The following is a 25,461-nucleotide window of genomic DNA, read 5'->3' on the forward strand; positions in this document are numbered from 1 at the left end:
ATAGAAGAATAATGTTAAACTCTAATAAGTTAACACATTATATTTAATCAATGAATGACTTAAAAAAAATCTTTCATTTAGTTGCCCTGAGTAAGGTCTTAATTTTATCATAGAGCTCAAACTCATTACCTATAGTTGATAGATTCCTTTTTAATTAATCATATTAATTCTACAAGTATTTAATCATATCCAATATTTATTCAACTAGTGCTCTAAGGCATTAGATGTATGAAATTAAAATATAATAAATAACTTGTTAATTACTATGATAATATCAAGTCAATGGAAACTATTATATTTCTTCATGAGAACTTTCTATTGATGTATCAAGATAATACTAACTATCAAGACTTGTCAATTGAGTCACTTCAATAATGACATCCACACATGCATCACCTTTATATGCAATTTAATAAATAAAATTTATTAATCTTTATCTAATAAAGACTATTACGTATATATTTATCTATTCGTATTACTGATGTCCTATTCACAATAATCTTATAATCAATAACAATTTAGATTAAAATTATAAGAGATTTATTTTTCATTTTTATAATTTTTATTATAATAACAAATTTTTAATTTTAATCAAGGACCTTATCAAATCAACTATTTTTATCAAAAGTATAAAAAATGATAAAGAAATAATAACACTTTATTATTAGAATTAGAATTGATTACATGATGTATTAGATGTTAAGCATACACAAGTGTTCTCAATAGAGATACTATTTGTACCAAAATTTTACATGGATCCAAAGAACTATTGTTGGTATTTTTATTTTTGTCATCATTATATTGGTGCGATATATTCACCAATTTTATTAATGACTAATTCTCGTTAAAAAATATGACTTATCACTTTTAATAAAAAAATTTCTCTTAATCACATTTTTTATGTGTATAAGACTCAAATATGAGACTTTAATTAAGAGAATCAAATTCAAAATCATTGAGACCAACAATTTATTGGTGAATTATTGTTGGTATGGGTCAACGAATACATATACATATAAATTATATATGATACTTAGTATATATTACTTGTGTTGGTATTATTATATCCGGTAGAATATTAGTATTATTTTACCTATTCATCTTTAATGTATACCCATGATATATTTAGATGGATGTGCTGGCCGGGCCATTGCTTGACCAAAAATAATGTAGATGCGTCCCGCATCAGCTCCAATTCCGATCGGTTGTGATTTGATTTTTCTGAGGAAAAGAAATCGAATAATTGTAGTTTTAAAAAAGTTCCCTGTCTGACCCTTGAATTTGGTATTTATTTTTATTTTCATTTTAATTCCTGAATTTAATAAAAATACTAATTATCTATGAATTTATGTTCCATTTATTACACTGATATACTCAATAAAAGAATCTCATTTATCACAATAATTGAACCACTAATATGTCTTTGTTAAATTTAGTAAAAAATACGTGACACATGTTTCAGAGACTAAAGGCGACAACCTGTTAAAAGGAGCACCAACTTGAGATGTTGATGGTCACATTGCTCTTAAAGATATATCCATGTTACGCGTAAATCATCCAAGATTTTACAGGATCCTCTAGACTACAAAATTGGGATATTAGAATGGGCAAACAAAAAACTTAAAGAAACCCAGAAAGAGATGTAGAAAATAGACTCATTAGTGTGGGAAAAAAGAAGCTGGAAGAGAGCCGTTTTTATGGTTAAAATTTGTCAGACTATCTTTGGTGTAACAAAATTGACATAACATTAACGTGAATTAACCTTCACCATTTTTTTTAACTAACTGAATCAAACATTAATTAATATATTTAAACAAGTAATAAATACAATTAAAATATGACATTAATGTCTTCAAAAATGGAAATTATCCCAGGTTTAAAATGACAGTTAGAAATTCTCGTATTTTTATATAAGCTTTCAATTCAGAATATTTTCTTGTAATGGTATCCTGTGTTTAATTATACATTTTTAATTTTTTTATATGTGATAAATTATTATGAATTTTCTAGTTGTTGGATAAATTTAATATATTAATTTTAAAACTATAATTTAATTTTATATTTGATCACTCAAATAAAATTAAATGCTCTAGCTACATTAGTCCATTCCTATTATTTGTTATCAGCAAAATATCATTTTTCGTATTAAAGTTTATATATATATATATATATATATATATATATATATATATTAAAACTAATCTTTAGATTAAAATATTTTAAATTCAAATTAAAATTTATTTAATCATAAATTTTTTATAAGATTTACCAAATAAAAAGTTAAATATTAGCATGACCACTATAGTTGTCACGACTATCATTGTAATCATCGTCATGACCATTGTCATTGTCATCAACATGATTGTTGTTGTGGTGGCGACAGTGACATTCATGGTGATGGTTGTGATGGTGACCATGATAATTATGATAGAAATGATTATAACGTTAGCAATGACAGTGACCATGATAGTTATAGTGAAAATGATCATGACAATGATGATAATCATGATGATGATAAATTTAAGATATTTTAGAACATCATAGATTATATCTTTAAGATGTTTGATAAATCTTATGAAGGTTTAATAGTTAAATGAACTTTTAATTTGAATTTAAAATATTTTAATTTTAATCTTTCATTTTAATCTAATAGTTGATATTATTCAATCTCATTTTGACATAAAATAATTATTCTTATATGTTATATATATATACCAACTTTAGTTTTAGTTAATTCCTTTATAATTTAAGTTTCAGTTTGTAGTTCCTTTATATCTTGTTAAAAGAGTAACCATGTAAGTTTCTAATTATGGGTTCATTACGTGTTGATACGTTACAACTTACAATTAGCTGAAAATTCGTATATATAGTACTACTGAATTTATAAAGTAAGGCATCAGGAAAAAAAACAATAGAGTAATTTTCTAATAACATGATATAAAATATTAACTAATAAATATTACATAATTATATAAAGGATAAATAGTCATTTTTGTCATTAAGTGTGTAATTGGATGACAAATGCGTTTTCGAAATATTAAAATACAAAATTTAGTCCCTGAAGTTGTGAAAAGTACGACAAATATATTTAACCGTTAATTTCTGTCTGTCACTATTAATAAAATAATCTAACCTATGTGGCACAAAGAGACAAATTTATCACTGAAATAATTGTTCACGTGACCATCAATAATTGTCATATGGACATATTTGTCATAATATTTTTTTGACTTTTTGTCTTTTTACTTCGCTAACAAATGCGTCTTTTAAAGATAAAAATACAAAATTTAGTCCCCAAAAGTATAAAAATGTGATAAATATATCCTAACGTTAATAGTAATTTGTGCTAATTATTATAATTTGGAAAAATTTATAATGATTGCAACAAATTTTTTTTAACAAACCGTAAATTAAATTGAGTCTAAAAGAAAAAAGAATACTTGCTTTATAAACTCCTAAATAATTTTTTTATACTCTCATGCTTGATGAAAGGTTCAAGTAAAAAAAATATTTATCGTAAAGCATTATAGTTAAATTATATCCATAAATAATTTTTAGAAAAAATTGCAATTGCAATCATACTTTTAATTTGTAAAGACACTCACATCCTTTGGAATGATTTTTTTAAGGTTATGATTTTTTTAAATGATGAGTCAATAAAAAATAATTGTGTATGATTTTTAAAAAAATTAATTTAAAAATTAACAAACTTTTATTATAATTTATAATTCAATGTCATTGCATATACTAATGGACATTCATATTTGATTATGAAACATTTACAAAAAAATAATTAAATAATTTTTTTTGTGTTGATAACATTTATTCAAGAATTAACAATTAAATGATTGATTTTTTTTGTAGTTGAAGAAAAGAAAAATTTACCAAAATAATACAAATTCACTTCCATTGATAATATTTTATGCATATTTTAATCGTTGATGAAACTTAAATATTATATAATGGAAACAGAGATTTACTAGTGCGATATAACTCTCCTAATTTTATTTTTTTATAATCATTATAAATTTTTTAAAATTATAATAATTAGTCACAATCTATTATTAACGTCATGATATATTTATTGTACTTTTTACACTTTTAAAAACTAAATTTTAAAAATTAAATTTATATTTTTATTTTTTAAGAATGTATTTGTCAATAAATTACATGAGAATAAAAATCCCTGATTACCTTTTAAAGTATAAACTTTTAAATTTTTGGCCCTTCTTCTCGTGGGCTCCAAACTAGGGCAGCAGGGCCGGCCCTGGCCTAAGTAATTATATCTCTTCACTGATAGTATAGTTCAAACATTTCAAGTTTCCAACGTTCTATTATGCGTAGTATATTTAAGAAGCTACTACTATATAAACTCAAATACCCATTTAGGTACACTACCATTACCATGTAGAAGTATAGTAGCTCTAATTTTACAAAAAAAAATGATCTTGAACATTAAATGGAGAGAAGAAGACCACCCACCTTTCCCACTTCACAGAACGACAACTGTGCCAGCATTCATTATAGAGAGACGTAGTACTACACTTCTTGAGATCGATCATAATAAACACTCAAACCAAACAAGCAAAACTAAACTTACCAATGAAGTTGAAGCAGCAGAAAATGAGAGTAGTAGTAGGGTCAGTGTGGCTGTGCCTCTTTCTGTTGGCTGTCGGGGAGTCGGAGGGAGCGGATTTGGCGGCGAAGTGCAACCTGCTGGTTCAGAAAGTGCTGCCGTGCCTGAACTTCGCGACGGGGCAGGCGGCGGTTCCGACCAAGGACTGCTGCGAGGCGACGTCGGAGATAAAGAAGAGCGACCCGGAGTGCCTGTGCTTTGCGATTCAACAGACTCACAAGGGTAGTCCGGAGGTGAAAAATATGGGCATACAAGAGGCTAGGCTGCTTCAGCTACCTTCTGCTTGTAACTTGAAGAATGCCAGCACCACCAACTGTCCTAGTATGTCCATCCCACCATAACTCACTACTCCTCTTTAACTTTAATAATTACCAGCTAATAATGTCTTTGTTAATCACTAATCTTACAATATTCACTCAAACACTTTTTTTAAAAAAAGTTTTTTTTTTATTGTGATTCATATTTTTTTTTTTGGAATTTCATTTAATTTTTATAATAAATATTTTTTCTTTTTAATTTTTTAACTAAGCATTCTGGTTAACCATATCCTTATTAACGAGTGCTTCATTCACTTGCCAACTACTAGCTCATACTCCAAATCTAACTTACTTAAAAAGAACCGAGTCACTTAATAATTAGCGCAAGTCCAACTTTATTGGAGAATTTATTGTATGATCCAAGTAACCATGATTTCACCCATTAATCTAATTCACCTGATATTATGTATTTGAATTTTGTTATTTTTATAAATTGAAAAAGTTAATTGCATATCAATAGAAATCGATAGAAACCATTATCACGCTAGTTTCAGATTACATGTATAGTAATTCTCCTACTCTGACCTTCAAACGAAAAAAGACACTTGCAAAATGAAGTTTGAGTTTGACTTAAAAACAATATATTAAAAAATCCTAAAAATATTATTAATTACTATTTTTACATTAAATGTAAAAATATTAGCATGTAGTCGATCCATGTCAACAGAAATTTTAAATAAAATTATAATAATTTTATGGTTTAAATATATTTTTTATTCTTAATAAATACTCAATTTTTATATTTGTTTTTTAATAAATTTTTGTGCGTTGAGTCCATAATAAAATAATACTTTTTTTTTATCTTTGATATTTTGTTTTAGTCCATGATAAATTAGTGAATTTTATATTTAACTTCTAATAAATTAGCAAATTTTGCTTTAATCTCGAATAATAACAAATGAAAGAAATTTATGAGAGAACAAATACAAAATTTACTAATTTATCAGGGATTAAAAACAAGTTTGAATGATCAAAAATAAAAATGTGATTTTATTAGAAAATCAACGCAAAATAAAAATTTATCAAGGAACAAACACAAAAATCAAATATTTTTTAATTTAAAAAATATATTTAAATCTAACTTTATTAAATCAGATTGTAAAAGTTAATAAAATTATCGAAGTGTTAATAAATTTGGGTATAGGTTTTAATATTATTAGTGTAAAATTTAATTAAACTATCAAATATAAAATAAAATTTTATAATTGGATGATAATGTATATATATATATATTTATATATAATACTACATTGATCACATTATAAAATTTTCTTATTTAGATTATCATTCAATCAACTATTGTGTATATCAATTTTGTTAAATTTTATAATAATTATCTTAAAAGAAAGATTATTTTTTATTTATTTACTCTGTAAACGACAATGTTATTATTTTATAAAAAAAATTAAGCATAGAAAATGTATTAGGTATTATTTAATATAGGTGAAAAGGAATTTACAGAAATAAATGAATAAGAGTAGTACATTAAAATTTGTGGTTGTAATTATTAATGTGATTGACTAACCGGAAGAAATATTATAAATAAATTTAGAAATCAATTGTACATTCACCAAAAAGAAAATACATGTCTACTTTTCTAAAAAAATATAAAATTTAATTTTTCAAAACATATTATTTTGTAATTTTACATTTTTAACATAAAATAAGTTATTTTTGTTGAAATGATGAAAATGGGACACATTTGATTTGATGGCAGAGCTTCTGGGTCTATCTCCAAACTCCGCTGACGCTGCTATCTTCAGAAATGGTTCGTTGAAAACCAATTCAGCTTCAACAGTTTCAGAAGACATCCACAAGGGCTCTTATGGAAACATGCTTAGACCTGTTCTCGTTGCAGACCTAATAGCTGTTCTCCTCGTCATGATTCCAATAGGTTCGTGATGGGTGCCTTCAATTAATGACTCACGAAGTAACAGATAGGCACCACTTTAAATGAAAGTAGCCGTGGTAGTTGTTTTCCTACTCATGGATGGGTGGATTTTAATTACTTTGCAGGTTGCAGCATATATAGAATTAACTGATTTGCGTCTGCAACATCTTGTTATGTTGTCTTTATTAGTTAATAATTATCTTAATTTGTATGGACTTCTTTTCCACATGCTAGACTATTGAAAATCAAGGACTGTTGTGTTTTAATTTGTTTTAGGTTGTACATTTCGAACTGCCTTATGTTATGCTTATCGTCCGTCACTCACTCATTAGTTTAATTTTTACATCTATCTAATATCTAATACTTATCTATTTACTCTGCATAAAAATATCTACTATTATATCTATCAATATCTACTCCTCCATGTAATTATTCCCACCATCCAGCAACTCCTGCACTATTTAAAGCGTACTGATAAGCTTTGTCATTTAATAACTATTGTTATGTGGGATCATGGGATGAACTTTTGGTGCTGGATTTTCTTTTTTCTAATATTAAAAGTATATTAGAATAACATACTACAGCATTTGTAAAATATTAATTGCTACGTGCAATAGACTTTTGGTGTTGGGTTTTTTTCTTCTATATATTAGAGTAATATTTTATTAATATCTCATACAAACATTTACATAAATTTACAATTACATTTTAACTTTTTTCATAAAAGTGATTTTATGAAAAATAATTATTTTAAATTTAATTAATATTTTCTATGAAAGTGTGTATTATATTAAAATAATATAATCTTAAGGAGAAAAATTATTTCTATCAATTAAAAATTTTCAGTTACAAAATTATAAAATAACTAAATTAACAAGTTTTACTATTCCACCAATAAATAATTTTATTAAAGTATTGATTTCAAAACAAATAAATTATAACGTCAAACAAACTTTATTTATAACATTTATAAGTGTCAAATATTTTAAATAAAAGAGTTTAATAAAAATTTATACTGTCATTCAATGAAAAATTATTTCATGATCTTGTTAAAATATTTATTATGAAAGCAAACAACTTTCAATACATTACATTATGCAATTAGATGATAACGTAAAGAATGTTTACTCTAGCGCATTTTTAAGTTATTAAAAAAATTAAATATTCTTTGTATAAAATAAAAAAAACGCAAACTCCACTAAAAGTGATCAAATTATGTCTTCTTAACGAGACTAATCATCAGTAATTCTAATAGATACTTCACATTAAATAGCATAATTATCCAAAAAAATTATCCAATCTTATTCCTAATTCAGCTCCCCTCAGCATTATACTAACACACCAATAGGATAGATAATAGTAGAGTATTCAAGGAATCGGTTATTTATAAAAAATACTCAAATCAAACTTATAAAACATATATGATTCAGTTTTATTTTTATTTAAAATAAAATTCAAATTAAACTAAACCAATATTTTATGTTTCGATTCGGTTTAATTTTTGTAATTTTTATTAAAATATTTTATTAAAATTTATATATTTTTTTCATCTTTTAAATTAAATTACATTATAAAAATTATTGATAACAATCTATAAAATTTATTATAATGTTAAATCTTTTACAATAAAAATTTATCAAATTTTCATCCATTTTAAATCAAACACATCTTAAAAAAATCATCTAAAAAACAAAATATTATACACAACACTAAAGTAATATAATTATTAATAAATGTTGTAATTTAGTTCAATTTCAAAAATACAGACAGCAATCCAAACCAAACCAATCGGTTTAAAAAAAATATCCAAACAAATCCAAAATAAAATGGATTTGATTTAATTTTCAAATTTTTTTAACAGGTTTTAATTTTTATTTTAAATCGATTTGAATGTGAACATCCTATACAATAAAACAAAACTAATAATATTAATAACTAACCTTTGCTAATAGAAAACAAAGTAAATAATTTATTCAACCACCAAACAGACCTGAGTATATGCAAACATGACCGAACGAGATATTGAGACTAAACTCATCATGTGATCCCATACCCAAGACCCAATATATTATTCACTTATGACCTTAATAACAATATACCCAACAATATTGGTGAATAGTGACTTTATTTGAACTTGACAAAAGCAACAATGCCCCCTAATCAATGTTAACATTCAACGAACCTGGATTTTATACAATATATGAATTGGGCAAGTTGACATTAAAATTTAAAATCCAATGAATGGTAAACGCGCTAGTTAACTTACCGAAATAATGAAATTATGACGAGCACATAAATAAATTTTTGGCTAAACTAGCAGGTTTGTTCCCATTTTACTTTTGGTCTGCATGACTTAGTTAAGAAGGCATACACGAAAATTGCATTCAAAATCAAGCGAAGAATACCAAGCTAACCAGATAATCCACAAAACTTGAAGCACGGACCAAGAAGAAAACAAAAGGAACCAAAAAGAAAAAAGTTACAGTAGGAAACTTTCTTCAACATTCAAGTAGATTCACGAAATGGTTTGCTTGAAAACTTAGCGGGGGTGCCTTTTATACAGCACCATCTGATGGCAGTGTGCTCTGAATATTTGAAGGCATAAGAATGTTGAATCCATCGGCAGCGGTAGAAACAATCATTCCAGGAATCTGCGCATGCCAATGTAGTTCCTTCAGGTCTTTTTGTCCCTGTTTTAATTCAAGGCAAAATAAACGAATGAACACAATTAATCAGGGAGTCTTATTCCAACATTCAGATAAATAGAGTGGAGGAGCATTTGGACATACCTGGTGAATAAACAATAGTTGGGGAGGCAAATCTTCAGGGGCATTAACTTGTTCTTTGGTTTTAGCTTTAAATTCAGCCTCCTCTTCCTCATCCTTTTCTAAAGAAAGGTCCCATATACTGTGGAGAAAGGTTACAAAACTTGTCAAATCCCAAATACATAAATAACAAAGAAAAAAGGAGCAGTGGTGCTATGAAGCTCATGCGCATGTAGGTTCTGGGGAAGGATCAGACAAAAAAAAAGACCCAACAAGGCTACAACTAGCAATGCAAAGAGTTAATTATAAAATAACAGCAGTCCTTTACACTCATGTGAATTCTTTTTCACTATTTGGATCAGAAGATGCCATAAAGTTCAGCGTCATGTATAAGTGTAAAGATAGACCTTTTACCACTAAGTCTCTATTAACAGTATAAAAGCAAAAAATAATTCAGCAGATAATGCTATCAATATCCTTTACTTACGTAAGCTGATTATCAGATGAAGAAACTGCTAATGAAGAGGCTTCATGTGGACTCCACTCAATGGATGTGATTGGGTGCTTGTGATATTCGAAATGTGCTACCACAGAATCTCCTTCCTGCCCACAAAAATAATGCACTTGTCATATCAGCTTTAATAACAAAAGTAAATTAATAAGCAGAAAAAAATCAGACAATGTGAAAGTTACTTTCTAAATCATAATAATGCAATAATACTATAATAGTTCTTCACCATAATGCATCTAGAAGTTCCTTCATGCATGGATTTATAGGCACTTGATTTGCACATGAATGGTAAAAGAAGGATGTGATAATGAAACAAGGGAAAAAGAAACTCATATCAGACAGCTTTACAAATTCGATGTAGTATGCCTACTGGGACACCAGGAAAATAAAATGAAAAAAAAATAAAAATTGAAGCTGGATATGACATAATTTGAAACACCATTGACATGAGAGAACATCACATGCACACAGTAACCTTCCTGTTATAAATGAAGCATGTTTACTATCGTTTTATTCTTTACGAAGTCAACTTGTACCTTGAGCAGTCTGAGATCACGAATAGAAATAGTCCCATCATCACTCCCAGAGGCCAACATACAACTAGCCAACCTGCTCAGTATAATATAAGAACAAAGTGATGAAGAGATCTAGAATAGCAGTTGATGGAACACCATAGAATTAATGTATTAATACCTGTTCCATGACATTACATTCACATCAGCATTATGTGCCTTAAAAGATGCAGCTGGTGACTTCCCCAAACGGGTATCCCATATTGCAATGTTTCCATCCACGGAACAAGAAGCAAAAACGTCAGGTTCTGTAGGGCTCCACTGCAGGGATTAATTGAACATTAAAAATCTAATTAGATTTAAAAATAAGGATAAACTAGTAATATTAGAGTGTACGGAACAAAATATACTATACTGAAACTACAAGAAGAGCAACTATTGCTTTGCATATTAGTAAACATACTTGCAGATCTTCAACACTAGCAGTATGTCCAGTAAATGGAGCATTATCAACGTTCCATGTTCCAGCAGATGTAGGCTCCCACAGATAAATGCAATTATTGCAATCCCCTTCAAAAATGAAGATCATTGTCAAGCTTCATATATCTGTGATCACCAAGTACGGACACATGCCAGGGGAAGACATAGCTAAACTGAAAAAGATATAACTAAAGATTACCAGATGCAAGCCTTCCAGGAACAAGAGGACTCCAGTCTATAGCATAACCTTCATCTTTGTGTTTAAATTTATACAATGGGTCCTGATTAAAAACTGCAGCAACTCCTTGGACACCTTCTGTTTCACTCTCAGCTAGAGCATTGAGGTGAGAGTTGAGGTCCCAGACCTACAAATTGATTCTCAAGTATCAGACTGTATACTAAATAGAAGGCATGGCTTAAAACAGTATTTAACTTTGATTGAAATAGAAGATGGAGAAAAATACACTCCACATTGTTTAACCTTAACCGCTGCTAATAATTTAAGAATTTAAGAAATTTAAATGTTACAATGCTTAGAACCGGGTAACCACATCTGTATCTAAGAGTAAACTATACCTGAGCTACAATTTATCATACCTAATCCTAATAGTTACTCATTTGAAGTTTTATCAGAAGTATTGTAGTCCAAACTGTTACAGAGCCAAAGAAAGAGGCCGGCAGTCTTAATTAATTTATTCAACAAACACTAAACAAACTTAACCTTATTTGAAAAAAAATAAAAAATTTATGAAGTCAAGCCATAGTTTTACAAATCCATTTGTTTCAAATTTAAAGTCTGCAATGTGTAAGAGCATAATAATAACCAATGCAGTAAAAGCTTGCCACCACAATTGTGTATTTAAATATTTTCCACCCCATTTTATGGACAGTTTGATCTTACAGATTCTGTCATCCGCTAACCTCAAGTCACATACAGTCAAAATAAATAGATTTTTGTCTTTTTTTGTTATATAAAATCATAACCTCCCAATCCTAGTAAAAATAAATAGATTTTTGTCTTTTTTTGTCAAATTAGAAAACTAAATCACATGGTTGAAAAGTCTGACCTGTACATGACCGGTATCGGCCCAAGCTGCACATATATGGGGATTTTGTGGCATAGAGCGTATACGGTTGACACATCCTTGGTGAGCAACCTTCCGCAACTGTAGATGCGAAAAGAATCAAAATGTTAGTACCATCGGATTTGAAGCAGTCAAGAAATGAAACAATAAAAACTCAAATGAAGAGGAAGTTGCCTGCAAACTGGGACCCTGAGCACCACCTTCTTCATCCTCACTATCATCGTCACTGTCACTATCCTCACCATCCATTTCAGTGTCATCAGTTCCAAGTTTAGGCACCGGCTCACGTCTCTTTCCAGTAATATTTGATACTTTAAAAATTCCAATAGAATTCCAAGAAGGTTTCTCTGCCTGTGGCACATGCACATGCATTGTCATAACATGACTTTGTTGATCAAAAGAAGTAGAATGGAGAAAAACAAAGGAAGCAAAGCAAGTGGACAACATAACTATGAGCTGCTAGGAGTTAACTTTTCTTGAGATAATTACCGGTTATAATAAATAAAAAAGGAAAGAACTGTATTCAAGACTCAAAATCCCTTTAAAGGGAAATTTCTCTAGTGAATATTTGTCTACAAAGCCTAATATTCATTATCATTTCTCATGAAACCACGAACCACCTCCGATTTGATTAATGAAACATCCTAAAAAAAAACATAAATATATATATATATATATATATATATATATATATATATGAAACAACACTGACCTGAGTCCCTGCCATGAAATATACAGTGTGGGGAAATTCTTTTCGAACCAAGCCCAAAGAGTCACGTAAAATATCAAAGCTGTCAAAAGCCCCAAAATGTATTTATAATAACTTGAAGATTACTGATACTACGCAGAAATAAAGCAAGTTCCCAATAAAAATGCCAATGCCAAAGGAAGTTCACATAGCAACATATGATCCTATCATTATTAATAATAACAATACCAGCAAAAACAAACAGGTTTGTCTATAAAAAAAGCTCAAAGTTTTGTTCTCTTTCCTCTTTCTGTGGAGCCAAATAGAAAAACAGAAAACAAATGACAAGAACAAAAAAAGGCCATGAATGAAAATACCTCAAACATGGCCATCCAATGTGAAAGGCATGAAGAGAATTGTAAGCAGAAGGATCACACTGAAGCTCTTCACCTTCCTCCAACTTATCCACACCCGGTTGCCACACCTTCGCGGGAATTTCTGGCGCCAAAGATGAAGAAGACCCACTCTCTTTCTTCGAGACCTGAATTTTTTTTGGCCCATAAATTTAAACAAAATTTTATAAAAAAAAAAAAAAGAGAGGTGCCAACAAAAAACCATAATGAAGTGAGGTTATTATAATAGAAAACATTGAAAAGGGTACGAGGTTGAACCTTCTTCTTGCTCTTGGCTTTCTGACGGTGTTTTATGCCGCGAGTCATCTTCTTCGATAAGTTCGGAGTTGGGAAAACTGAGGGAAGATGAATAAGTCAATGGATTATAAAGGAATCGCATAACAACTTGTTAGGTCAAATTCTAAAAACCAGCATAACGAGTCCAAATCATAGTTCATAAGGTGTTCTACTATTGACTATCACTAAATAAACGAAGCTAAACTTGTGTGTGCCAGAAACAGGCCAAAAAGTGAAGAACAGAGTAACCATTGGCGCAGAAGACATACCTGCTGTAGCTATTAGTCGCAGAGACGCACGCTGTCTGGCTTGAGCCACCACCGAATGGGGTTTTAGGGGTTAATGTTGGTCGATGCCGTCGTAGGGCTTAACTAGTGTTTCAAATAAGGTTTTTTTTTACTATTATTTTAATGTTTACTTTTATAAGATTAAGGTTTTAAATATTTTTTTTGTCCTTACAATCTAATAATTTTATTTTTTTTCTTATAAGATTTTTTTTTAATTCCTGTAAATCATATTTTTTTTATCTTTCAATCTTAAAATACTTTGGATAATATTTTAGACGATGAAATAAAGCGTTATTTAAAGTTTTATAAAAAAAATTAAAGCAAATAAAATTCGAAAAAATTTAAAATTAAAAAAATAATTTTACAAGGGTAAATTTTTTTAAAAAATTACAAGAACTAAAAAACCTAAAATTAATAATAAATAAATATTTTTAATGTATAAATAAAATTTATAAAAAGATATATTTTTAAATATATAAATTATATTTAATCATTCATAATTCCTATTATAGATATTAAATTCAATTTAAAGATACAGATAAAAAAATTAAAAGATACAGGTGATTAAAATAAAAAATAAAAAATTTAAAAAAATAATAAAATTTAAGATGATCAAGAGAGCCCTTAAAAAAGAGGTGATTAGGATTTTTTTTTAAAAGATAAGATTATTCTCATCTTAATTACTTTCAATTTAAATTTAATTTTCAAAGTTTAATTTTTCATACATTATTCAATAAAATTAATGTATTGTGATTCAAGTATTTTATTTTTATTTTCTCCTATGTAGCATCGTGATATTTTCTTTATATGTGACTAAGTGTTTTGATTTGAATTGCAAGAAAAAATAAATTTAAGTTCATCTTTTGAAAAATAAAATGTAAACATATACGTTTTTTTTGTTGTTTATATGTTATGGATTATTTTATGTTGGATCTTATATTTTGTACTCTAAGAGGAGTTGGAAAAATAATTATTATTAAAATGATTTTTAAGAAATTTCAAATTCTCTTAAAATCTTTCATCACATAAAAAAAATGAATAATTATTTTATTTTTCTTTCAATCTCACTCGTTTTCATTGAGGAAGATTTTCTTCATCTTCTCCTCTTATCATTTCATTATCCATCCTTATGGAAAATTCATTGTTCAAAAATCTAATTGGGATTTTGTTTGGAAAATGATTTCTTGTTTATTTTATTAACAAATGTTAATTGTTAGTTTTTAATAATGAAAGATATTCGAATTCATGGTCTTTTTTATTTTCTTCCTTCCTTTAATCACCAAATTAGTCTTATAAATCTTACTTTTCTTTTGAACTCAAATGTCTTCTTTTTCTTTTGTTCCTTAGAAAAATCCAACCTTGAAACCTAACAAGGTAATGAAAGCTTTAGCTTTTTTGTATTTGATTACTCTTGGTTTGATATGAAATTTGCTTAAAAAGGAATCATATGGTGTTAAAGGATTGGTGGAATAGATGAAAATTCCTCCCTTGGACTTAAATGTCTTCCTTCCCTTTTCTCTTCTTAGGAAAAAACCCAAGCTTTGAAACCTAACAAGGTAAAAGAAGCTTTAGATTTTTTTAGTATTTAACTACTTTGGTTTGATATGATTTTTTCTTAAGATGAATGTATTAATGTCATATATGTATTTTTGAGGAAAGTGAAAGTAACTTAATAAGTTGTTAGTGTATTTATAAATGAAAATAATCCATGATTGATATCTCTGTTTGAAATTTTAATCTTCACTTATAAGATTAAAGATAATTTATAAATACTATTTTTGCTCAATCATACTAAGATATCCTCTAATAAGAACAAAATCATTGATGAAGTTATTTGACATCAAAATAGATAATAACTCAAATATAATAACTCTTAATAACATCAACGAACTTAAGGTCGAAACACTAATGTTAAAATGAAAATTTAAGTTACTTTTATCCTTAGCCTCAATTGAGAGGAACATACAAAAATCTCACATTATTTAGGATTCATTGATTAAATATAACTTTTTTGTCGGCCAAAAAATATATATTATTAACAGGGTACCACAAATATGAAAGATCATTACATGTTGTATAACTATTACAAATAAAGCCCCGTTATATTTTCCTGCATAAAAAGTCCCTCATTACATCTATTCCCACAATTTTGACATTACCGTTCCCTTCTCCTTTGCCCATACCTGGGACTAAAATGTCTTTGCGCAATTACTCAATAACATGTATATCCCACCAAAAAGCATCACACGAAACATCACATACCACTAGATTATTAAGTGGTCATAATTGTAAACATTGCAAACAAGCTAGTGGATTAGAGTACCATTCGGAAAAAGTAGTACTGATATGCAGAAATTCTAGCTTCCAACCATGCTCAGGATTTATATTTTATAGTATCCATGATTGAATCCAAGCTGAGAAGATGTTTTATAACAGAAAAATATCCTCATCATTTACGGGAGGAATCCATTAGGAGAGAGAGACACATACGATATCTGGGATCTTTCAATATAATCTAGAGAAGAACTAGATCGTTTTATAATATTTTTCTTATCCAATCCACCAAAGTAAATTTAAAAAAAGATAAAAGTATGATAATATCATCAAACACCAAAATAGATAATATCCGTTGACTCAAACGATATCAACTGACTTGAAATTAGAATAATACTTGTGATTAGTAAAAAAAAACAATGAAAAATAAGGAAAATTAGGTTTCTATTGAAACTTTTGGAAAACTTCATAAATAAGGAAAAAATATTAAGAAAAACTACTTGATGTTAACGTGTCAACCTACCACCTTGTGCGTCCTACCCCTACCCTAACATGTCACAATCCACATGTCATGCTAGGTGAGCTTCAAGTAAATACATGTAACTCAATTCATTAAAAATGATGGGCTGATAAAAAAATTCAATTCATTTTTGTTACATTTATTTTTTATTCGACAGTAAAATTAGTGTCAAATATAAGCAAACAACAAAAGTGATAATCATCATATTTTTCACAACATAAAACACAGGTTTATTACCCCCATTTAAAATTCTCTAACCGTAAGTCCATCTTCTCCCTCTATAGAGGTTTTTTTAACCAAGAAATCAAAGAGATCACACTAATAGTAGGATTTTGGTATCATCTGAAAATCAATTATTTTTCCAAAATTAAAGTGGGATGAATAGCTATTAAAGAAACGAGTGAAAGCTGGGAAACCATAATTACAACAACTCGTTGCCACAATGTTACTCATTGCATGCCACTTATGAGAAATGAGTGGAAAATGGCATCGATTAGTTTTGGAGGGCCTTTTTCGTAAACCTAACAAAATCATCATTCACATTCAGACTAATCATCCCGTGTGCGTGCAAGAAACTCTCAAGGACACATAACACATTGCATTATCATGTCTCACGCTTCTCACTCCCTTTTGCAATGCCAATGTAAAATTTATGGCTGTTGGTAAGCAGTAATTAATGCGACGTTTTAATGAAGAGGTTACAAAATGATTTAATTGATATATCAAGAAAGTAAAAATTCTTTACACCATCAACTAATTATAAAATATCAACGTTTTTTAAAAAGTTTAAATTTCGTTCGAATCATTTTAAAAGTCACACGTATTATAAATCATCATTGGTTGATAAAAGAAGAAATTTTATATTGAGCGTATATAATAATTAAACTCTAAAAAATAGTGTGTACTTGATCCTCGACCCGCATAAAAAAATAGTGTGCATTTTTTAAGAGTGTCAAGTGTATAAATAAATAAATAAATCTCACATTAAATAACATAGATAAATTAAACAATACATAAGAGATTTGTACTTATACTTTATACGTATAAATGTAAAAAAAACCCTTCAAAAGAATAAATGGTAAATTTTTTTTTTTTTACTTTTTACCAATATGTAATTTGTAACCAAAATGTAGTTAAAGTGGTGCAAGGAAAACAAATCATTGGTGGAAATGCTACCAGATTTAATTTTTTTAAAAGCAGATTTGAGCTATAAATGGGAAAAAAGTAGTTAGAAGGAATTTTTTTTTATTAAAGGTGAACAATTAATCAGATTTCATGACATATTGACAAAGTGATGAATATTTCATATCAATGGTTAAAAAAAAAAACAGTGGGGCACGGGTGGGTGAGTAAAACTCCGTCCTGTGTGGTAGGCAACGTGGAAAATGAAGAGCGGGTAACAAGGAGAGAGAGAGAGAGAGGTTTTTACACAAAGGAGAATTGAGTTGGGTTGGGGGCATGGAAGAAGAAGAAGGGCTTGCCATGCTCATCACTCACCTTCACCTTCACCATTTCTCTCACTCTCTTTCTCCTCCTTTTACCCTTCACCCTCCAGTCTCTCATCAACTCCCCAGGTCCCCCTCCTTTCTCCTAGATTTACTTCCAATGCATTTTTTTTCCTAAAAAATGTTTTTTTTTTCTCTCCACCTGTTTTGTTTGGACTCAGGATGCTGTCTTTTTCTCAACACTTTACTTTTTGTTTTCTTTTATGTTTTTGTGAACCTCCTTCGTTCATAAACCATAACAAGGTTGATCCTATTTTTGTTAACGGAGTTGGTTGGTTGGTTAGTTAGTTTGTTTCTGCTCTGAAACGTGCAATCATTAACCACATGCTTCCTGAAAGCATAACCTAGATGTTAGATTTTCTGTTGGTTGTCTTGTTTTGTGTGTGTTGTTACATGATTAATTATCTGTAATTAGAGCATAAATTGTGAAACTTACGAAGATGACTTGGCCCTTGGTTTCCCATGTGCTTCATTTTGTTCTTTTTGTCATAGAGAAAGTTAACTGGTACAATTTGATGGTTTTTGCACATTGTTGCGTGTGTTCTGAACTTGGGAAGTCTCATTGTTCTCAGGGTAGTTTGAGTAGGTTTACATCAAATTTTGGCATAAAAAAAGAGAGGTGGATTTGATTCAGACACAGATTAAAAAAATATGATGATTTAGAAACATGTAGAGAAACACAAGTAAGAACAATACAACCATTTTCTATTAAGGTTAGAGGCAATTTCTTTGCTTTAACAACATCGGCAAGTTATCATCACTAGGTCCACTCTCAAAGCTGTCAGGGTGTGCATGCCTGTATGTTAATCACAGTGTAAAATATTGATAATACTTGATTATAAGCTTTCTGAAGAATGCTTGTTAAGAAGGGATGGATCACCTTGGTCCTTATGTATAAAATCCGTTTTCTTTTGCACGACAAGGAGATGGGAACAGTGCTTTAATGTGCTTAACATCAAATTGTCAAACTTGGCTAGAAGCAATCCTTGCAAAGATCACAGTCTGACATGCCCATTTATTATTTCCTCATTAACTGGCTACTAAAAATCCCTAACTTCTATGGGTATGATTGTGAGTTGGGTTTTGGAGGGAAAGGGAAGGAAAGCAAAATTTTCATTTCTTATAAAATATTCTCTTATTGGATAGTTTTTGAAAATAAATGAAATTAAATAACAAATTAACATAAATTTTATGTCCTGATCTTTGATTTATTTTTATACATTTTATATAACTCTCTTAATTTTTTTTAAAAAATTTGCCCATCCTTCCTTTTCCCTCCAAAACCTCACTCCCAAACACACCCTAAATTGTTGGTTTTACTATCTCATCTTATATATTCATATTTGAACATTTATGCTTTAAGTGTCTGTTCTAACTGTGTGACTACCATTATTGGATAAACAACATATGGTCTGGATTTTGTGCATTTTGTCTTTGTCCTAGTGTTATACAAAGGAAAAGCTTTCTCATCAACTTAGCACCTTGGATTGCTGATGCATTCAATTTGATGATATAACTGGATATCCTCTTGATCCTTGAAATATGCAGTAGGGTCAGTCTTATTTTGGAATAAAATATCAATCTTTGCATTAATTTTATGGTCTGATTTTGAGCTTTTTTCCAATGAATTGTGCTGGTCTTTTATGCATCTTTGTTCTACTACAGTACTAATAAATTAAATGAAGTATATGAATATATTTGAACATCCTTTTCGCAGATTCTCCTTCTTTGACATTGATGATTACTCCGTAGATGACTTCTGTGGCCTTGTAATGGCAGCTGGAAAGTCTGGAAGTTCCAGGATGATGGAACCTCTAAAGCATCCATCTAAGAAGTCTCGAAGAGATAGGAGCTGTGGAAAATCATCTGGAAGGTCCTCCAGGGATGAAGCTATGGAACAACAAATTTGGAAAAATTTGCCTGAGGATCTATTTGAGCCTGTGATTGCACGACTTCCCATTGCCACATTTTTCCGCTTCCGCTCTGTATGCCAGCGATGGAATTCCTTGCTGTCTTCTCAAAGTTTTTCTCTGCATTGTGCTCAAGTCAAACAAGCAAACCCATGGTTTTACACTGTAACTCATGAACATGCAAATTCTGGAGCCATGTATGACCCTTCTATGAAGAAGTGGTACCATCCCACTATATCAACACTGCCCGCAGAGTTGATAGTTTTACCAGTGGCTTCTGCAGGGGGTCTAGTTTGCTTTCTTGACATTTATCATCAAAATTTCTATGTTTGTAACCCATTGATTCAATCCTTAAAGGAGTTACCAGCTCGGTCAGTTAGGGTTTGGGCTCGTGATGCTGTAGGAATGACAGTAAATGGGAACTCAACTGGTGCTGGTTACAAGATCCTATTGGTGGGTTGTGATGGAGAATATGAAATTTATGACTCCCTAACAAAGTCTTGGAGCCATCCAGAAAAAATGCCTTCAGATATTAAGCTGCCGCTGTCACTCAATTTTAGGTCACACGCTGTTTCTATTAACAGCACCCTGTACTTCATGCATTCAGATCCCAAAGGGATTGTTTCGTATGATATGGCAACTGGGGTTTGGACACAGTACATAATCCCAGCGCCATTGCATCTGACTGACCACATGCTGGCCGAGTGCGATGGCCGGCTATTGCTTGTTGGGCTGCTCACGAAGAATGCAGCCACATGCATATGCATATGGGAGCTGCAGAAGATGACTTTCTTGTGGAAGGAGGTTGACAGAATGCCAAACGTCTGGTGCTTGGACTTTTATGGGAAGCACGTTAGAATGACTTGCTTGGGAAACAAAGGCTTGCTCATGTTATCCTTGAGATCAAGACAAATGAATCGATTGGTTACTTACAACATAGCAAGTAGGGAATGGGTGAAAGTTCCTTGGTGTCTGGTGCCACATGGAAGAAAACGGCAATGGATAGCACATGGTACTGCATTTTATCCATGCCTCTCTGCAATGGCCTGATTTAGCTTGTATAATACAGCAATGGCCTGAGAATATTTCCCTCAAAACATGAGGTTCTTTGCAATTTGCTGGTAATTGAGGCTGATGTAGGAAAAATAATGTTCATTGCTGGTTAACAAAGCAGATGGAAAACGATATGGGTTTGTAGTACTTCATGTATTTTTCATGCTCTCAAACATGCACCTCGATCACTTGCTTTCAAGACTTTTCCCTGTATATGAATGTTGTGAAGGTTTAATTCCAGCTAGTATCATTCATGTTTTCAAGCTGGAAGGTCCAAACTGGGGTTGGCTCTACCAACTAGAATTGAAGCCTTGTGAATCAGGGGAGAGGCATATGAAGAACCTAAAACGTTCTCAACCTGGCCTTGCAGTCTGGTGTCACTTGGCTGCCTCATGCTGAATCCTTGTTGCTCTTGCAGTCCTGCATTACATATATATAGCATCATGTTTCTACTGAAATTTGTGACTTCAAAAGGTGTGTTCTTCCACATTTGTGTTGTTATGACTGCTGTCTGCTAAGTGCGAACTGTGGCTTTTCTCAGGTTGCTTACAGCGTCACACGGGAAAGAAGCTGGGATTTCAATTTTGATGGCTCCCCCCAACTACTCAATGTAGTACCCTTCAAGTGAAGGTCTTTATTATTTTACGGCTTATGATTGTTGTCTCTATTTTCGGACAGTGGGAACGAAGAACCAACCACTATACAGATAATTTATTTTGCGTTTGATCGCTGAATAGAGATTTCGATACAGTAACTTTGTTTCGCTAGTCAAAACATAAAAGATGAAGAAGAGTGATTTCTTTCAATGTTTCAGGTTGCCAACTTGTTCAGGCCCCAAAATACAAAAGCTATCTTTTGAGGGTATCATAAAGAAAAACGATATATATAAATAAACAAATCTTATATGGAGCAAAGTTAAAAAACATTATTTTGACTTTATGATGCTTTACGTGGTTTATGATGAAAAAAAATGAAAAACTCAATCTTTAACTTAGCATTAGGGGATGCAACATTTCATAAAGTTTATAATGCTTTAAGTGGTTTAAATTTTTTTAATTCAAATTGAGTTGATGACAAGTATTCTGTTTGTATTACAAAGTAAATAATCTTTAGTGCTTTGGGATAACTGCGTCAGACTGTATGGAAACTCCCGTTTCAAAGTCAGCAAACAGGCCAATAGATAGCTCTCAAAGGAATCATGGAGTTTTTCATTTCACATTATCTTCTTTTGAAAGTTGAAACCCTTTCAAATGGACTTCTCTTAAGTGAATTAATTTTATATTATTTATTTTACTCTAAATGTTGAACCACATTATAATCCATCACTCAATCAGATAACTCCTGTGTGATGACACAATAGGTATTAATAAAACAGTCTTGGTGGTTCAAAAACCTCTTTAGTCTCACTCCCCACCATGGGCAGCTTTGGCTTTTTGCAAGCACTATAATATTCACCCCAACGTAAGTAATTAGGTCCCCCCATTCCCTTCGGTAAAATTAAAGACAAGACAAACAATAGTTGTATTTTTAATTAAAAATCCATAAAAGTTCATCAAAACATGAACAGGAACCGGGTCTAGTACAAGTACAGTACATGTAGAGAAGTATTAGCATTTTCTACGAGGAGGCTAAGAGATGATGACACAATCCAAAATAAAGCTCCATTTAAGCCATGCCTCCACTCGTTGCTGTCCTGATTATCTGGAAGAGAGCTGTCCAAGAAAAGAGAACACATAAGTCAATGGAACTAGAAAGCACCGGCTATGAAAATGCAAATGGTGGAAGAAAGGTAAATACAATCTAACACACTCCTTAGCACATATATCGCCTATAGATCAAGCGACACCAATTCCTTCCAGGGATTGCTTAACCTGGATCGAATTCCACTAAAGCATACCCTTCCCTACCAGCTCTATAACTCTAATCCTTTAGACACATGCATACACATAAATAAACAAACAAAAGTATTTTTGTTATGAATGCAAGACCCCACCATTTAGATTCAACGAGTATTGCAATCCAAATCATTTTCACATTTTTTTTTGGCAGAGGCCATCAGAAAATATTTACTCTTCAATTCAGGGTTTCAACCATAAATTAGGTATTCACGTGCTTTGGCTATAAAGGCGTATGGATGTTGTGTTAACCACCAACATTTTATGGAATACAAGACATATCACATATGAAGCAATATAATAATTGGCTGCTTACTTATTTTCTTCTGAAATGATATAAGCTGATAAGTTGTCAAAACATTTATTAGCATCCAACTTTTGGAGTATGCTAAAATATATACAGTCAACAACAAATGTTTAAACCCACGACAGGAATAGAGACAAACATCACGGTCATTTAGTTTGAGAAAACGATTATGCTTTTATATTATGTTTTCCTTTTCAGTTACAAAAAAATCTGACCGTGTTTTGTATTTTCAAAAAGTTTGTTTATCAAACACTTAAACACAAAAAACAATAAAAAAGTTGATTTTGCTGGTTCTTCTACAAAGTTTTAAAATTAGAAAACAAACAAAAAACAATGTGGCTCTTTTGTAATTAAAACAACAACAACAAAGTCTTATCTCACTAGACTAGACGAGATTGGTTACGTGAATCACATGAAGTCACACGTTTTTTATAATTAAAAATGAAAACAAAATAGTAGAAAACATTTTGCCACCAAAAGAAACGAATAATTAAGATGATGTAGAAATGATTCTCTTACATGATCCAATGACAACAAAGACGAAGAAACCGAGCAGCACTGGGCCAACAGGGTAGTCTTTCCCCTTTTTAGTGGTTGTGTCTGGCACAAATCCTCTTTTGGTGATGTTTTTCTCAAACTTCTCCACCTTCCTGTCCGCAAGGCGCCTTGATGTCGTCTACACAAAACCACAATTTCCACATTGCAATTTCAATTAGCATTGCAAAAATCAAATAAACAAAACCAATCAACACGAGTTGCATAGCATAACACAGGGAAGGCACAATTGGATTTGGATGGCACCAGATCCGATCCATAAGCTAATGAAACATTTCACAATCAGAATTAATAACCACAAAATTCAGAAATTAATTCGATGTATAAATAACTATAACAACAACAAAACCCCTAAGTCAACAACATTATAATCATGAATCAATTAATAATTTGAGTATTTGACCTAATTTTTACAACATCCTGATTCCAATTGCAAAAATCCAAAGAGATTTAAGCAATTGAGTGAATTCAAATTCTAATTTCATCCTCGAAAATATCAAACACGAAAAATCAGATATCACGGATAATAAAATAAAAAAAATAAAAACCAAAGACGGCAACACAAAAACAAGACGGAGAAAGAGAAACTAAAGATAAAAAACGAGAGTGTGAAAGTCAACGAAGCAGAGGGGGTTAGAGAATGAATGAATGAATTACCATTTCTGTTAAGGATTAGGGATAGCCGGAAAACGGTGATGGAAGAAAAAAGAGATCGCCGGAAAATGAAAGACGGTATTTATCTTCTTCCGGCAGGGCCCTCTTCAACCTTATTTGTGAATGCGCGATCCGAGTGAAACACGGTTTTTCGTTGTTTCACCCTTTCACTAGTAGTATTTATTTATTTTTTAATTTAGTGGCTCCCCGATAATAGCGTCACGGCTTCTTCCCGATTGGCCAATGCCATGTCACTGGGACACGCGGCGTAAGTTTATTGGACTCCGTGAACAAGTCTTCGTGATGGCTCCAATTAGGCGTGTTAAGTTAATCATTTTTTTTTTTTACGAAATTATAATAATTTATTCACCTAACATCAACACAAGAAGTTTACGTACGTAATTTACCTTAGAGCGGTGTTTTGTTACTATCAGAAAGGGAAAATGATAAGCATCAGCAAACCATTTTTGTATAACTTGATTAAAAAAAATTGTGGAACATTTTCACATCATTTATTTAGGTATGTTCAGGATCACGCTAACTTGATAGTACATCTCATAATTTTAATTAAACTCAAATGACAAATGTTTATTTTGTATAATAAATTAATATCTTTATATTTAAATACATAAATTATATTTTAGATTTATAATGAATAACTTAAATTATAGTATATTTTTTTTTAATTATTTACATTTTAAAAAATGTATATCAAATTTTGATTTTAATATAAAATAAAAAAAGATAGATTGAAAGATATATACAATTAGGATATTCTTAACCATGTACTATTTTCAATATATTTTCTTCCAATTATATAAAAATGAACAATTATCCTGTATAATATACAAAGTAAAATACTAATTTATAATATAGAAGTAAATGCATAATTTAATTTACGTATGCTATATAATATTTTTACACAAA

General features: G+C 30.4%; 4 protein-coding genes across 5 annotated transcripts; 2 read left to right on the forward strand and 2 right to left on the reverse strand.

Moving 5' to 3' along the window:
- Positions 1 to 4,490: 4,490 nt before the first annotated feature.
- LOC114412831 (non-specific lipid transfer protein GPI-anchored 1-like) lies at positions 4,491 to 7,110 on the forward strand. Its single transcript, XM_028376901.1, has 2 exons — positions 4,491 to 4,957; positions 6,671 to 7,110. The coding sequence occupies exons 1-2, from the start codon at positions 4,603 to 4,605 to the stop codon at positions 6,853 to 6,855; spliced, it is 540 nt and encodes a 179-aa protein (XP_028232702.1). The 5' UTR covers positions 4,491 to 4,602; the 3' UTR covers positions 6,856 to 7,110.
- Positions 7,111 to 9,101: 1,991 nt separating this feature from the next.
- On the reverse strand, positions 9,102 to 13,970 carry LOC114412832 (glutamate-rich WD repeat-containing protein 1-like). The gene is made up of 13 exons (XM_028376902.1): positions 13,844 to 13,970; positions 13,557 to 13,633; positions 13,263 to 13,426; positions 12,910 to 12,988; positions 12,372 to 12,548; positions 12,180 to 12,278; positions 11,312 to 11,477; positions 11,096 to 11,202; positions 10,814 to 10,953; positions 10,657 to 10,729; positions 10,097 to 10,212; positions 9,634 to 9,751; positions 9,102 to 9,534 (listed from the first exon to the last, which is right to left on the reverse strand). The coding sequence occupies exons 2-13, from the start codon at positions 13,602 to 13,604 to the stop codon at positions 9,400 to 9,402; spliced, it is 1,422 nt and encodes a 473-aa protein (XP_028232703.1). The 5' UTR covers positions 13,605 to 13,633; positions 13,844 to 13,970; the 3' UTR covers positions 9,102 to 9,399.
- Positions 13,971 to 18,015: 4,045 nt separating this feature from the next.
- LOC114412833 (F-box only protein 6-like) lies at positions 18,016 to 21,929 on the forward strand. Of its 2 annotated transcripts, XR_003666832.1 has the most exons (3): positions 18,016 to 18,229; positions 19,878 to 21,597; positions 21,665 to 21,929. XR_003666832.1 is itself a non-coding variant. In XM_028376903.1 (2 exons), exons 1-2 carry the CDS (start codon positions 18,114 to 18,116, stop codon positions 21,118 to 21,120), a joined length of 1,359 nt encoding a protein of 452 aa, XP_028232704.1. In that variant the 5' UTR covers positions 18,016 to 18,113; the 3' UTR covers positions 21,121 to 21,929. The 2 variants fall into 2 exon arrangements, 1 of the variants encoding a protein (XP_028232704.1); XM_028376903.1 differs by having other exon boundaries at positions 19,878 to 21,929.
- Positions 21,930 to 22,620: 691 nt separating this feature from the next.
- LOC114412834 (stress-associated endoplasmic reticulum protein 2-like) lies at positions 22,621 to 24,746 on the reverse strand. Its single transcript, XM_028376904.1, has 3 exons — positions 24,538 to 24,746; positions 23,845 to 24,001; positions 22,621 to 22,835 (listed from the first exon to the last, which is right to left on the reverse strand). Exons 1-3 carry the CDS (start codon positions 24,538 to 24,540, stop codon positions 22,789 to 22,791), a joined length of 207 nt encoding a protein of 68 aa, XP_028232705.1. The 5' UTR covers positions 24,541 to 24,746; the 3' UTR covers positions 22,621 to 22,788.
- Between the last annotated feature and the right edge of the window lie 715 nt (positions 24,747 to 25,461).

This window comes from Glycine soja, chromosome 5 (genome assembly GCF_004193775.1).
Source record: "Glycine soja cultivar W05 chromosome 5, ASM419377v2, whole genome shotgun sequence".
NCBI lineage: Eukaryota > Viridiplantae > Streptophyta > Magnoliopsida > Fabales > Fabaceae > Glycine > Glycine soja.